The sequence below is a fragment of the Montipora capricornis genome, chromosome 10 (genome assembly GCF_036669925.1).
Source record: "Montipora capricornis isolate CH-2021 chromosome 10, ASM3666992v2, whole genome shotgun sequence".
Taxonomy (NCBI): domain Eukaryota; kingdom Metazoa; phylum Cnidaria; class Anthozoa; order Scleractinia; family Acroporidae; genus Montipora; species Montipora capricornis.
In genome coordinates, this window is record NC_090892.1 from 31344978 (window position 1) to 31359977 (window position 15000).

The window sequence follows — 15000 nt, forward strand, 5'->3', positions numbered from 1 at the left end:
GTGAGGACCAAGAATCAATTGCAATTTTTTTCTTAATTTTCAGGACTTACCTAGTAAAAGTTAAAATTCCAAGTTGCCCACTAGGCAGGCAACCATGCTTTAATTAATTATATATTAAAGAACTTTAAAAATACTGTATCTTTTTGTGGCTTCTGCTTTCCATATATGGAAGCAAAGCCATATGGTCATTGCATTGAGTGAGTGTAACAAAAGAATATGAATGATTTCTGCCGATTTTTACCCAATTGCTACGAATTTCATTCAAAATTAACACATAGTCACAATGTTGTCCCGTCCGGGTCATCCTTGTAAATATTGAGCCGTCCCTTTTGTTAATAAACATCTCATTTCTTGTTGCAAATTCACTTTCTCCTTCTTTAAATTATCTCTCACACAAACGCTTTTGGATATCGATAGATGTTTCAATGATTCCCTTCCTTTCTATAGTTTCTTTAATGGAAGCCACATGCAAACGAAGACTGACTAATTGTTTTGGCTTGACATTTCTTAAAGTTGTGAATTGATTGAGTGAGTGGCTGCTTGAGTTGGAAGGTGTTCAGAGAAAGTCACTTGCCCAAGTGTGCTATGCACACCCATTTCCAAGCCTGCAATCTTGTTCTTTTCTTCATAAATTATTTTCAGTTTTACAGCTTTAGAGAGAAGAAAAATGCCTGATACATATATTTTACAAGAGATACACCACCCATGTTATCTCAAGTCATGCTATTTATGTGTGACAAAAGGTTTAAACGAAAATTTAGGCTAGTTGATATCATGTGCAAGAAATCCATAAATTAATAGTAATTTTTTTTTAAAGGTGGAACTTCAGACTTAACACCCTATCGAAAGAATAAACACTGAAGAATAAACAAAGAATAAATATTGATCCACTGATAGACAGTTTTTAAAAGCTCTGTCCACAATTAAGAAATTGTTGATTGTACACTCATTGGTCTTTTACTAACAAATCGACTTTTATGATTCTGCAAGATTCAATACTGAGATGAAGTAACAGAAGCAGTAAGCATATTAAAAACCCACAAAACCCACTTCGGGAGTTTCCATAATAGTCCAGGAGGTTCCATAATAGTTTAATGTGTAATCTATTTCACCAGAAGTGTGCATTTGAAGAGAAAACTTTCTAATTGTGTCAGTTCTGCAGGATGTACCTTGGGTATTGATCATGATGCCATATGATTTCAGCGTTTGGACGCCATCTTGTTCTGACACAAATAACCTTGATCTTGTGTGATAGTGTTACGGCTTGCCCAAGGGAAGTCAAGTCTTCTTCGATGGGGTCAATGCCTGGATGGGTGACCATCTAGCAATACCAAATGAGTGTCTTATTGATGACAAAACAGGAATCCAACACACTTCACTAATCCTGTATTACTGCTAGTTGTATAAAACAAATAGATTCCATGTTCTTGTTAGTATGTTCAGAAAAAAATCACAGAAGTCATCAATATGTGGTATGAACATCAGTGACGCACTTGGCCATCTGTGTGATCTATTTATTACTTAACAGATGCACTGCAGCATGGGAACTATCTATTGATGCTAGCTATTGCCCCTAAGAAGCAATTACATTCTACGTCTCCATCAATTAATCTGAACCTTTTTCTCCAAGTACATACAAATTTTTATGTTGAATACATTACAGTAGCTATCACTTAACAAAACTGTACTATTGGAAGGAGTACCTCTACAACACTGTAGTGACAAGCAGGTATGCTAGGGTTCATGTAAAACAGCCACTGTTGCCTTACAAAATGTGTGTATTAGTGTGATGTAATAGCCTACCATATCAATGGGCGATCAGGTGCTTTTGTCCCAAAAACTTACTAGGTATCCCCATTTTCTATTTCAGGAAAGTAATTACCAGGCGAAATTGAAGCTTTCTGCAACTTGAGCTACCTTGACTATTAGACCGTTTAAGGTGGCTTGTTTGTTAACATCTTTGCCTGCTGATCACTTTCCAGCAGTAAGAAATGGGGGGTCGCTGAGTTTGTGTTTAAGATGTACATGTAAGTGTTTTGTTTTAAAATATAGTGTGCTGTTAGATGGCTGTCCTGTTTCAGTAGTGACATTTTGCGGCATAATAATGAGTGCATCTTGTTTAGCAAAAATTGTTTCGTTTGGTACCACACAATTCTGATATGTGAAAAAGTGGTCTTTAGACTTAATCCTTGTGGGAAGACAGTCTCTTGAAGTTGTTGAAACTAGATAAGCCACTTTAAAATGACAAATCTTCTCTAATGGCCTTAAATATAATGCTGTAAATTTAGCTAGAGACAAAGAGCTTCTCTCCCTTTTTAACAGGCAGATGAAGGAAGAGTTACACATGAAGAATTGGAAAAACTTAAAAGAGAAAACACCTCTCTCATGGTATGTGAAGTATGGTGTGACCATTAAAATGAGAAGATGAAAATTAGTGGCTGTTATTCATGTTTCAAAGGAATATTAATTTCTTCTGTGTATTAAAGGTGCTTGGTGCCCTCCCTTTTTTGTCAGGTTTACTAGGAAACTCCTTACAACTGCCACATGTATTTTTCCTCATCATTTGAGGTTTACGCTAACTGACTGGAAAACTGCTAACAGCCTGTAGATCCGCTGCAATGTGCACACTGCAAATTGCTCATAAAAAACATGTAAGCCTCTGGTGGCACAGTAGACCACCATCAGCCATACTGCCTGCACTGGTGCATATGACTGCTGACCCGAAGGCCATGACACTATGTGACACTGTACCTGGATGAGTAACCGTTGACTCAGTTAAAATGCATTTAACTTCATCAAGAAGCCCTCTGGGCTAGTAAGAGTCATGCATAGTAACATCACCCCATTCAACATAACATCAAACAATCTGTGGTTTTTTTGGTGCAGTTGGAATTGGGCGTTTCAGGGCCATGGCTTGGGGGGCCATGAGTCCCTTTATCAGAGGGCACGAAGGGCCTCTGCCTGGGCGTGGGGGCTCATGGCTGGGTTGTCAGGTTTTGCCAGTCATCGGTGCAGTCTCCATCTTAGAGCTGGCTGCCAATAGTGGACGTTCCAGGCAAACAACCTCCACTTTGCAACAGAGTTGTTAAGTGAAGTTAAGTGCAATTTAACTGATCAGAATTAGATTACAATTAGGAGCAGCTGTGGTCAATTGTTGTCAGTGGTTTTGTTATATTTGCCCATCTGTTGGATTCCTTGTGCTTTGGGTTGTAGAGCTTATTTATCGGTGTAGCAGGTAGAAGGAGCATTTTGTGTGGAGCGTTTTTCCCCTCCCAGTCAGATATGTTTATGGAACCCATGATCATTTTTTGTTATTGGTTGAGCATGGAATGCAGACATCCGTTGGCAGACAGGTGTAAGAAAACATGGGTGAACTATGTGTATAAATCAGGATTTGAAAAGAAAACAAGGATAGCACATCATGCTCATGCACCTTGTAACTGCATTTTTGTGGGAGCAGTTCTTTCAAGTTATAAATGTGTGACATGGACTTTGGACAAATCCTTGAACTTTAAGGAATAAAATAACTATTTACAAGGCTACTTTTTTTATATGTAAAAAAAGTGCTTCTGAAATAAAAGAAGATGAAAATTTAGCCATGTAAATAGTTATTTTAAACCTAAGCGAACTTTAGGGACATCATTGTAACAGAATAGTTGTATAACATATGAGCGTGAGATATCTGTAGGAATTTGACACCTGGCTGCTTTAGATTGATTTATTGATTTACTTGAGTAAAAGTGTTTACTATTTTGTGACTTATTCCCTTTAATGTCCCATGGGTCACATGTTTCTTGAAGACCTTTGGTCTTTTCTCAGTACAACATTTCCAACAGCCAAACGGTTACGTTTCTGTTGCTCTTGCAAAGTTAATGGGTTAAGTTTGGCAGATACTAAACTCTTTGCCACCTCATCACTGGTGCGTATTAGTATGTTGGAAGTTCCATGGTGGGGAAGTATGATAGTTTGTTTTGTAGGCAGAAAATGAGGAGACTGGGGAGACTGTAATCGTGACTGGACGTCCCATCCTGTAGTGAACGATTTTTGTGAGGGAGGACTCTCAACAGCTAGCACCACTGCCCGTCTGTGAGAGGAATAAGCTTCTTGGATGACAAAACACAAACTTGCATAACAAGGATCAAGCTCAAGCTCAGCGAAACTCGCCACTGGAGCCAAAGAAGGTCAGAGCCATGGAACAAGGTGGCGAAAAAAGTGTGGTTAAGGCGTTGATCCATAAACTTAGCGACAATGTGGACAATAATTTCGCTAAAATACGTGAGGAACTAAGTGGTTTCCGTTTCTATATGAAAGCAGAGTTAGACGGCCTAAACACAAAAAAAGAGCATGGAAGGAGTGTGGGCCTCAATTGATGATTTGAAAGGAGAGAACGCCGTGCTGAAGGCTGTCAAAGCCCTCCAGGAAAACGAATCGCAGGAGTTGAGACAGGATTTGGATAAGGTTAATCAGGAACTGACTTAGGGTGTGTATTCGATTGACCGTATTCCGGAATAAGAATATGTGTAGTGATCATTTAAAACGGCATGTCAGGCGTTTTGAAGCAACAAGGGTAATAAAGGTATGCTTAAAATAGCATTTTAGTAGGTGTTTGACAATTTTGATGTGAATCTCTGTAAAAACGAAGTATCTCTAACTTCTCTCCAATGTATTCCTATCTAGAATATGGTCAATCGAACACACCCTAAGACTAAAGAAGAACTGAAAGAAGAAAGGAATAAAATTGTTGAACTAGAAGATTATACAAACCGCAAATTTAACAATATTCCGGAATCAACCGAACATTTAACATCTAGGGACGTTGTTTGTGACATTCTCCAAAGGGAATTGCAGATTGACACGTCAAATATTTGGTTTCGTGCTGTCCATTGGATAGGGAAGCGCAAGGAAAATACAATTAGGCCAATTATCGCCCGATTTGCCTGCAGAGAAGATAGAGATCTTGTCTTCAGCAAGAAGAAGAAGACGTCTACGTAACTGCTGACTACGCAATCCAGGTAGAGCGAAGAAAGCTGACAAAAGCAATGCGCAAAACCAAGGATAAAGGTGACGGGGTGAAAGTTGCGGGCCGATGGTTATACAGTGGGGAGCAGAGATACAACTTGGAGAACATTCCTGTGGTCGTATCCAACGAACTGGATACAGGTAATAACCAAGCTTAATCAATATAACTGGCGGAACAATAACAATTGTTTACGGTGGTGATTACTGAATTTTTCATCATAGCACTAGAAAGTCAACACCTCACAAGTAAAGTGGTCAACCGTATAGTCTTAAGACACATACTTTATTTGTATAGTTGTTCGTGTCGTTATTTTTTGGTTTCTCTCTTGTATGTAATTCAATTTTTAATGTAAGCAGGTTATATGTCCTTAAACAACCAGAAGTGTTCATAGGTGAAACCGGACAACCTTATCCACCTTAATTTAGACACTAAGCAATGGAATTGAAAATAGGATCATTTAATGTGCGAGGATTAGGGGACTGTTTCAAGCAACGAGAGGTTTATAATTGGCTATGAGCAAAACAAATGTCGACATGTCTCATACAAGAGGTCCATTGCAAGAGGTCGCTAAAGCCTTTTGCGAAGACTTAGATGTAATTGATGTGTGGAGGGTGCTACATCCGATCTCTTCAGAATCACTTGGCAACAAAAAAGGCCTGAGGTTCACTGCAGACTTGATTCTTTTATCTTGTTAATCAGAGCACTTTCTTTGACATCAATGAAGCTGATATCGTACCAGGATACAAAACGGATCATTCTGTGATCTCCTTGACATTTTGTGTACATTCCAGTGCTAGAGGCCGAGGGTTCAGATTAAATCAACCCTGGAACAGATGGATTGCCATGCGAATTCTATAAAGGTTTTTGGAGGGATGCGAGAGAAACCTTGATTAGCGCCTTAAATTACTGTTATTATGATGCATGAAGCTATCAAGTTGATACCAAAAAAAGTCACGGATCCTAACTTGATAAAGAATTGGCGACCACTCATGTTATTAAATTGTGATTATAAGATTGCAACCAAAGCTATAGCAAGGCGGATATAAACTATGCATCCTAGGCTTATTTCACATGATCAAACAGGCTTCATCAAAGACAGATATATAGGTGAGAATATTCAGCTGATAGACAGTACAAAAAGATATTCTGGGTCGTCTTCTTTTTCTTGACTTTGAAAAAGCCTTTGACACTCTCGAATGGCCTCTCATACATAAAACTCTTGAGCACTTTGGTTTTGGCCCATCTCTCATCGAATGGACTAAAGCTTTTTACTGTAATATCCAAAGCTGTATCCTAAACAGCAGATGGTCTAGCAATTTCTTTAACTCAGCAGAGGAGTTAGGCAGGGCTTGTCATTTGTCACCATATCTTTTTATCCTTGCGGCAGAGATAATGGCTGAAGCCTTGCGCAAAGTCAATATGCAGACGATACATCACATGTTTTAGACGGCTCCAAAAAATCTCTTAAAGAGTCAGGCATCTGGCATCATACTCAACAGCAGGAAAACGGAGGCCTTGTGGATCGGCTCTAAAGCGAACACACCTGTTAAGCTCTGTCCTGAATTAGACTTCAAATGGGCTCTCGACAAATCTAGATATAACAATGTCCCAGAGTTACACTGAAAAACTAGAAAAAGTAAGGGCGATTTAAGGCTGATGGAAATTTCGTATGCTTAGCCTTTTAGGGAAAATCACAGTATTGAAAAGTCTTGTTATGTTGCAATTAGGAAATATTCTTTCCCCTCTTGGAACACATCAAAGAGTATTAAGGGAACTCAACACCATTTTCTTTTCTTTCCGTGGAGCGGTAAAGATGACAAAATAAAAAGAAATGTTGTGATAAATGATTTCATCCAAGGAGGAATAAAAATGATAGATATTTTCTTTCAACAAATCCTAATAAGCCATTTGGATAAAAAAGTACCTAGATCTTAACAACCACGGTAAATGGAGAACCATCTTCGACTTGGAACTCCAGCAGTATGTGGGAGATATCTCAAGCTTGACTAACTTATCTTGCCCCTTTGTTAAAGAAATTCTGGAAATATGGAGTGAAGAATTTTTTGAGACAAATGTAACATCTGAGGATCTTTTTTTGGGCGCTGCTTTGTGGTATAATTCTTTGATACGAATTGGTAATAGACCTGTTTTTTTTTTTTTTTTTTTTTTTTTTTTTTTTACAATGATTGGTACGCTGTAACAAAGATTTAACAAAGGTTGAACATCTGTGGGATAACTCCTCTAGCTTCCTCACTTGGACTGATTGTCAAAACTGAAAGTTGAAAGTTCGGCTCCTTGATTACTTTGGAATGGTCTCTGCAGTCAAAGGGGTGCTACATAAACATAAACATGAATGTATGCTAAGCCAAATAGACTTGTATGTAAGAAGTTAATCTCGTCCAAAAGTGAGCAACCTCATTTGTTTCAAGAAAAATGGAGCAATGAGATTAACCTCCCACCAAATGAAAATGTCGATTGGAGTGAAGCTTACCAGTTGCCATTTCAGTGTACTAAAAGCACAAAACTTACAACGTTTAATTTTAAATTTTTACATCACCGCTTGGCAACCAATAATTTTCTTAAAAAGATAGGAGTAGTAGATAGCGAAAATGCTCATTTTGTCAGTCGGAAACAGAAAATTCGCTGCACTTTTTTTTGGGAATGTGGAAACACTAGAGCTTTTTGGAATAGTCAATTCTCGTGGTCCCAGTCTTGTTTGTTTGTTTGTTTTATCTTTATTTAAAGAGGGAGACGTAGTAACCTGTTACAGTTTTCTAACTTACGGCCCTCTCCGAGCATTTTACCCTCCCAACCATGACACACCACAGAAGACAGACCACAACACCGGGAACTACATGCCCTACTCTTTGCGACAAGTGTGCGGGTTCTTTTACGTCCCACAGGATTATGAACATTGAAGGGTTGTGAGACGGGCCCTCCAGCTTATCGTCCTTATCCGAGAAGACTAGAGAGTCTAACCATTTGCAGATGCAATTACAAAGGCAGCACTTTCTCCTCAGTTATTTAAAGATCCTGAGTGTTGGTCCGGCCAGAGTTGAAGTCACGACCTCCCACGTGACAACCCGGTGCTCAACCAACTGAGCCACCGGTGGCGGTTGTCAAGTTATCGATGTTTTTTTGCAAGAAGATGCTGCATTGGGTCTGAGGCCTGATAAAACAGAAAACAAACTCCAAATAAACTTTTGCCTTTTAACCGCCAAGTATTATATCTGGTTATGGCGAGACAAAGAGAGAAAACCTAAACTAGATGGTTTTCTTTGCCACTTGAAAATATATCTATCAAACTGAAAACAATAGTCAAACAACAGTTCCGAAGAAATGGGAGCCATTCGTACCCTACTTATTATTCAACGATGCCCTAAGCCGAGTCTCCAAAAGTAACATATATATTTCATTCCTGAGTGTTTTAGATATTTACCCTGTGATAGAACAAGAGGACATAAACCTGCTATGAATTGTTGTATGTATAGGTGAACTAGTACTGCTTTGTAAATGGTTATTGTATTGTATAATGTAAATACTATTAAACAGTATTAAGCAGTGTAATGTAATGAATGGTGTATTGTGAAAAAAGAAGAAGACGAGTTGGCCTTGGAGAGTTGATGTGAATTGTTTTACTAGTCCTTGGTTTTACTAGTGCCCAGCACCAATCCCATGGGTCACATGTTTCTTGAAGACCTTTTGGTCTTTAGTCAGCACAGCATTTGCAACGGCCAAACTTTTTAAAGATCGGTTACATTTCTTTGGCTGTTGCAAAGTAAGATAAGATAAGTTGACCTTGGAGGGTCGATGTTAATTGTCTGATGAAAGGTAAAGTTAAAGGAGTGCTGATTGTGTAAATCCTTGATCTTGCAGACCAAGGTCTGGATAAACTTGTCATCTTTGGCGAAACTGCTCTTTTGTAGCAAGATGGACGAGACTCTGGGTCATAAAGATTTGCTCTTCTCATTCATACCCATCAAAATGTATTGTAGTAGGTGGACTAAATAATGCGGTTATCCCTGGTTTCGTTGATTGTTTCCTTAAGGTCTTTCTCTGCCTGGATGAAATTTGTGGCATTGTCACAACAAATTTGCTTCTCAGTCGAAGCTCGGATGAAGCACCTCAAAGCTTCAAGAAGCAAGTTTATTTCAATGGAATTTTCCTCTGCAGAGAGTTTCTCTGCTTCACAAACAAGCAAACAGGCATCCGCGTATTGTTTGATTAAAGATGCGCCAAAGCAATCCAAGGTAGTTCTTGTGAATTCCAAGGGTCTGGAAAAAAAGTAAAGAAAAGGAACTTTATTCAAGTGTCTAGTCGTTCTAGCACTAATAATAACTAATTGGGGACACTGTAAACTGAAATTAACAATTTACACAAATAAAGTGTAATGTTGGTTTTTGAGAAGAGGGGAAACCGGAGTGCATGTACCCAGAGAAAACCTCTTGGTGCAGAGGAGAGAACCAACAAGCTCAACCCACATATGACGCCGGACCTGGGAACCAAACCCAGGCCACATTGGTAGGAGGCGAGTGCTCTCACCACTGTGCCATCCCTGCACCCTGCACTTGCACAGTCTACCACAAATCAGCCATCTTTATCAGCAGATGGTGGAGTAAGTATTTCCTTATCTCTGGCCATTTGTTACCAGATTGTGATAACTCCAACCTCCTCCATGTCCAAAAATGTTACATTTATTAACAGTGGAGTGGTTGGTTGTTGAGTGTTTTCTCTGTGGCTTGCGTTTGCTGTGTAAAACTTGCCAAATAGGCCATGTTTGATATATCAATATACACACATGGTTACGAGTCTTTACAGTTAAATTTAAATATTATTTTGTGTAGAAATTCCCTTGAGATTTGTGAGACAAAGAAAACAGAACTGAGCCAGGAAATTTGGCCCTAAAGCCTCAAAGCCATGTCTGAATATTGATATATCTAAATATCAATATATATTGATATATATTGACATATATAATTTTGGTCCTGTTGTCAGAAAATGGTTCTCGGTTTTATACAATGACGTGGAGTCTGCGGCGATGAATGCCAGCATCTTGTCAAATTACTTTAAAGTCTCAAGAGGAGTACGGCAGGCTTGTCCACTAAGCCCCGTCTTGTTTATTCTTGGGGTAGAAATATTAGCTTGTAAAATTCGTCAAGATCCAAGCTGCAAAGGGAGCGACCTCCCAAATCAGCAGGAAGCTAACATTTTGCAATTTGCAGATGATACAACTCTTATAGATCGGGATGCTACTTCTCTGAATTGTGTTCTTCAAGACATTGAAATGTTTGGTAATATCGCAGGTCTTAAATTGAATTGTACAAAAACTAAAGTAATGGTGATCGCCTTTTTGAAAGGTGAAAATTCCAAGATCCTGAACTTCTCCTGTACCAAGGATCTGCTAAAATCACTCGTAGCATATCTCTCTTACAAGGAGGATAAAAATAATGAAGGAAATTTCTTTAATAAGATTCGTAAAATGAAAACCAAATTGAACGTGTGGTTAACGCCACACCTTACACTTTATGGCAGAAGGTTGCTAACAAAAACAATTGGTATTTCCCAGTTAATATATACAGCACCCATGCTCTTCATTCTCCACTTAGTTTAGTTTAAGGGTGCTATTGGCCTCATTCTGACCAAATCTGATTTTTCATGGTAATAGTGCCAATTAAATGTTGTATTTGATAAGGAAGCCGATTTCTTTGTCTCTGCTCTTAGAATCAGACAATGCTTCGCAAACTATGATATTGAGGCACCATTTGAAGTGCTGTGTTACTATTTTAGCCTTTTCTTCTTTTATATCATTAGGATGAGACTGTACGCTTGAGGAAGAACGTGGCACAATTGTCCTCACCTGAGCAACTGTCTTCAGATAGTGTAAACACACGGGAGACTTCTGGGACGTTGCCGCCAATGGCTATTGCTTATCTTATCTTAGCGCTGATATTTGGGATTGTCATAGGGAAATTTATCCTGTAAAAGGCATTTGACAGAGAGAGTCACTGTAATCATTATTTTAGATTAATGTCAACTGGATTTGTTGATGTGGAACCTTTCCTCTTACACGTTGCTTCATAAATTTGAACTGGATTGTTGTGTATCCCTTGAGAAACACAAATAGGAAATAATTTCTTTGGTTAAACTGCTCTGATCCTGTCAACCGGAATTGAGAAACCAGACAATCGAGGTACTGTATCCTGGAAAACAGAGAGTGCTGTTAACTGTTGTTAATGAATTGGTGGTGGTGGTATTGGATGTCAAGTGTTAACCTCGCCTGTTTGATTAGAATTTAAGGATTTTTTACTTTAAGATATGAAGTGATAGACACCCCACATAAATGGAAAAAAGAAATTATTAATTAATTCAACACCAGGAAAAAAACACCTTGTTCACTGTAAAGGTTGCCGTTTGGAAGAAAAGGATGATGTGACGAGTTTTAAATTTGAATGTCATTGTTTGCTTTGGGGGAATGACGTATACCCAGTTATACAAACTGTACCCAAATTCCAGTTGTCAGCCTAATATTTTTTTAATACTCAATAAAATTGTGATCGTTGAAAAATTATTGCCATTTTATGCTAGTACTGCTTTTCGGTGCTGTTGTCCAAATATCCTGATATCAATCTGGAGAAGACTATATTGTACTCTTTTGAGGTTTGCACCTTATCCTATCCTTATCCATGTGTCAGTTATGCCCTGAGAGTGAAATAAGCATAATTGATTTTTAATGCTCCTTGAGTGTAGTTTTGAATCGAAAATAGTATTCTTTTGTTTCAGTGTAGGTTCTCAAGGCCAAAACAGAGGTATTGTAAATTTTTCCGAAATATTAATATTTAATTTTTTGAAAAAATCGACTTGTAGATAAATTCTCAGGTAAACGATGTCAGCGTTTTTCAATTTTTTTTTTTGACATGTTTTGATTTTATATCGTACTATAGCGTAGGCGATCGCCGCAGTGACTTCCCTTAGTAACTATTGTGGTCACATGACGGTGCAACAACAGTGTGCTGAGTGGTGTGTTTAACTGTTGATCAGTGACTAAAGAAAGCAACATGCTTTATTGTGGAATTGTGGCGTTACATTGGTGGCAGCAGTGATAAAACAAACTTTTTCCTATCCCTGTGGTTTGTGCAAGCGAATATCATCGTTTTGTGTGGTTTTCTGTGGAAATTTTGCGTGTTTGTTTGGCGGAAAAGGCAATCATGGATTCAGGATTCAAAGGGATGAGTTGTTCAATGCCAGTTGACCCTTTTAAGCGTGGGAACCTGTTTACAGGTTATCAGTGTCTGATTCATCTCCAGACCTGTCAGTAAATTATTTTGGAAGTTCAAGTCGCCGATTTCACTCTACAAACCCGTTCGCATCAGAGAACAAATTGGATAAATTTTCAACTGATTTGTTTACACACCACTGGAAGTTACTCAAACCAGTCAAAAATCCTGCAGATTATGATGGTTACGAGATTATTTGAAACACTTTGAGCGTTGTTTGTTGTTAGTGGTTGGAGCAAAGAAGAAGCTGCTGTTTTCTTGGCTGCAAGCCTTCATGGCAAAGTTCAAAAGGTGATAAAGAGCATGTCCAACAGTGACTGTCAAAATTGCGCGAAGATTATTGACAAACTAGAGCTTCAGTTTGGTGTTGAAAAAAAGCGCGAGTTACACCAAGGCCCGTTTGCACAACCGTCGCCAACAGGAAAATGAAGGTGTTCAAGCCCTTTCTGCAGATATTCGGTCTATGTCAACTTTCGCTTTTCAGGATTTGTCCTCTGACACTCAGGAAAGATTGCCGTCCAGCATTTCATTGATTCTATGAAAGATCGAGACGACAGGCTTCGACTATGGAGAGACAAATCATGTGCCATGGACAAAGCCCTGTCGTTGGCCTGTGAACTTGAAACATTTCATCTCTTGGATAATGAAGTCAAAGCGAGCCTAATTTTTTTAAAGTTTGTAATGTTACGTTCTAACCTTCAAGCACAAAAACATGTCAGGAGACTCAGCAAGTTGCTTTCATTGCAAAGCCATGGTGTTAAAATGAAATCTCCCGGAAAGGGTTCATCGGTTTTATAGATTTTCTTATCCACCTTAACGATGGGATATGAATGTGACGCTGGGAAGACCCTTGTTCGCAATCGCCGCATGTAAAGGGGTTTGTGGATGTAAATCCATCATTAAGTATCCAAATGGTTGTGATGTAGTGTCTTGAAAACTCTCCCATACCAACGGAACGTGCCCAAAAAACGCCTGTTGTGCCAGTGTCCTCAACCCCAAAGTATCTCTAGGATTGTTAAAAGCAATGATGTAATGACCATTAAGAGAAATGCTCCGGGAAAACTTTCCTGGGAAAAAAGGTTTTGTGTCAAATAGATGCAGGTGACGTCACAACAATGTGACACTTTGGTGAACAAATCCAAAATGCGCTCGTCATCGCTATAGTTTCTCGTGAGGTCATCTAACACGAGCAGACCAGGACGATAAGGGGTTGGAAATAAGGCGGGGATGTCGTCAGGAATACACGTGACTTCCTTTACCAGTTCCTTAATTATAAAACAAACTTTCCATTGACTGTAGCAATACATGATCTTGCAAATGGGGCATTCAAGTAAAAAATCTGTCTGTTGAAGTATCTGGCACGTAAATGTGTTTTTCCACGTTGACTGGGGTCAGAAATGATAATACTGCTGGGTCACTTGAATTGAGACATGTTCATGATACGAAGCTTCAACGATTTGTGTACACGAGATAGAATTCCCACCCCTTTTAGTAGCAAATACACACAAAAAAGCAGCACTTTTTACTTTCAACGTGACTTGATTGCTTGTGGTCACAATGAAATGACTTTCAACCTTGTTGAAAGCAAGCATTAACTTTAGCATAAATGACTGAATTAAAATAAGTGTGTACACTCCGTGCAACTTGTGCATCGTTTCACTGAGAACCATATCGTTTAAATGTAGCCAACATTCCGTGCTCGTTGAATGAGATAAAACAAACAATCTCCACAAACATCCGAGTTCAGTTCTTGCGATGTTTTGTCGTTATAATAGGTAACGTCCCACAGAATGTAGGTATCCATGTTGTAAGTTTCGGGAGGAAATCTGTAGCTGTCAATGAATTCACTTTCACAAAGCGATTCAAAGTACATGGCCGTATTCTCGATGAGACCGGCTGGGTAGGTGTTGATCACAGGTAGTCTATCCCTTGGAAATACGCCTTGCATCAGAGGTGCTAGCACAGGGTCAAAAAGATAGGGTTGCCATAGTTCTCGGGTCATATGGATAAGGATGAACTAAGAGCCTTGTGACAAATCGTAGACCGCACGATGATTGCGATCAATTTCCAACTGATTCTGAAATTCTGCGTACACAATTAAATTCAGAACTGAGTTCTAAATTTCAGGTGCAGGTTCACGTTACCCATTCAATGGCTTGTCAGATGATCAGGATGTCCACTTGCTGTCGGTGTCAAATCAAAACGGAACAAACCGTAACCGTTTTCCCAATCCACTCTATCAATGTGAAGACCGTGCACACAATTTTTGTCTCCACTTCCTGAAAACAGCGTGTTGTGACCATCGATCTTTTTTCCACCTGTCAGATCCAGCACAGAATAGGGCATTTCTTCTCCATTCACAGTCAGCCGAATGTCTTGCATGTCGAACAGCTCAAAGTTGAAAGGATTTCTTGCAAGGTTCCCGTTTAAGGCATCGTTTCCCAAAAATGATGCACTGAGGAATGAAGCCGTGGAATAGAACTGTCTCAGTGTGATTTAAGACTCCCTGAGGTACGATCCTTGACTTCGTAGGGGTTCTGGTTAAAGGTATAGATGGCTGGTAGCGGTGCACTCCCTTTGTGACCTTGCATGATCTGTACAAGTTCTAGTTTCACACTGTCTGCAACATGCACTGTGCGTATGCGAAGCATGTTTGGAGTCTCCCCAGCCATGAGAACAAAAGCGTCGTTGTTCAGATCCACTTTG

General features: G+C 39.2%; 1 protein-coding gene and 1 long non-coding RNA gene across 2 annotated transcripts in view; both read left to right on the plus strand.

Moving 5' to 3' along the window:
• The window catches only part of LOC138019974 (vesicle-associated membrane protein-associated protein B-like), an 81595-nt gene extending 70010 nt beyond the window's left edge, over positions 1-11585 (plus strand). The window contains exons 6-7 of the mRNA XM_068866962.1: positions 2323-2388; positions 10832-11585. Coding sequence (XP_068723063.1) covers positions 2323-2388; positions 10832-11002 — 237 coding nt within the window. The 3' untranslated portion in view covers positions 11003-11585. The remainder of the gene's footprint in view (positions 1-2322; positions 2389-10831) is intronic.
• On the plus strand, positions 2395-9315 carry LOC138019978 (uncharacterized). Its single transcript, XR_011126284.1, has 2 exons — positions 2395-4480; positions 4678-9315. It is a non-coding gene; the product is annotated as an uncharacterized lncRNA (long non-coding RNA).
• Positions 11586-15000: the final 3415 nt, after the last annotated feature.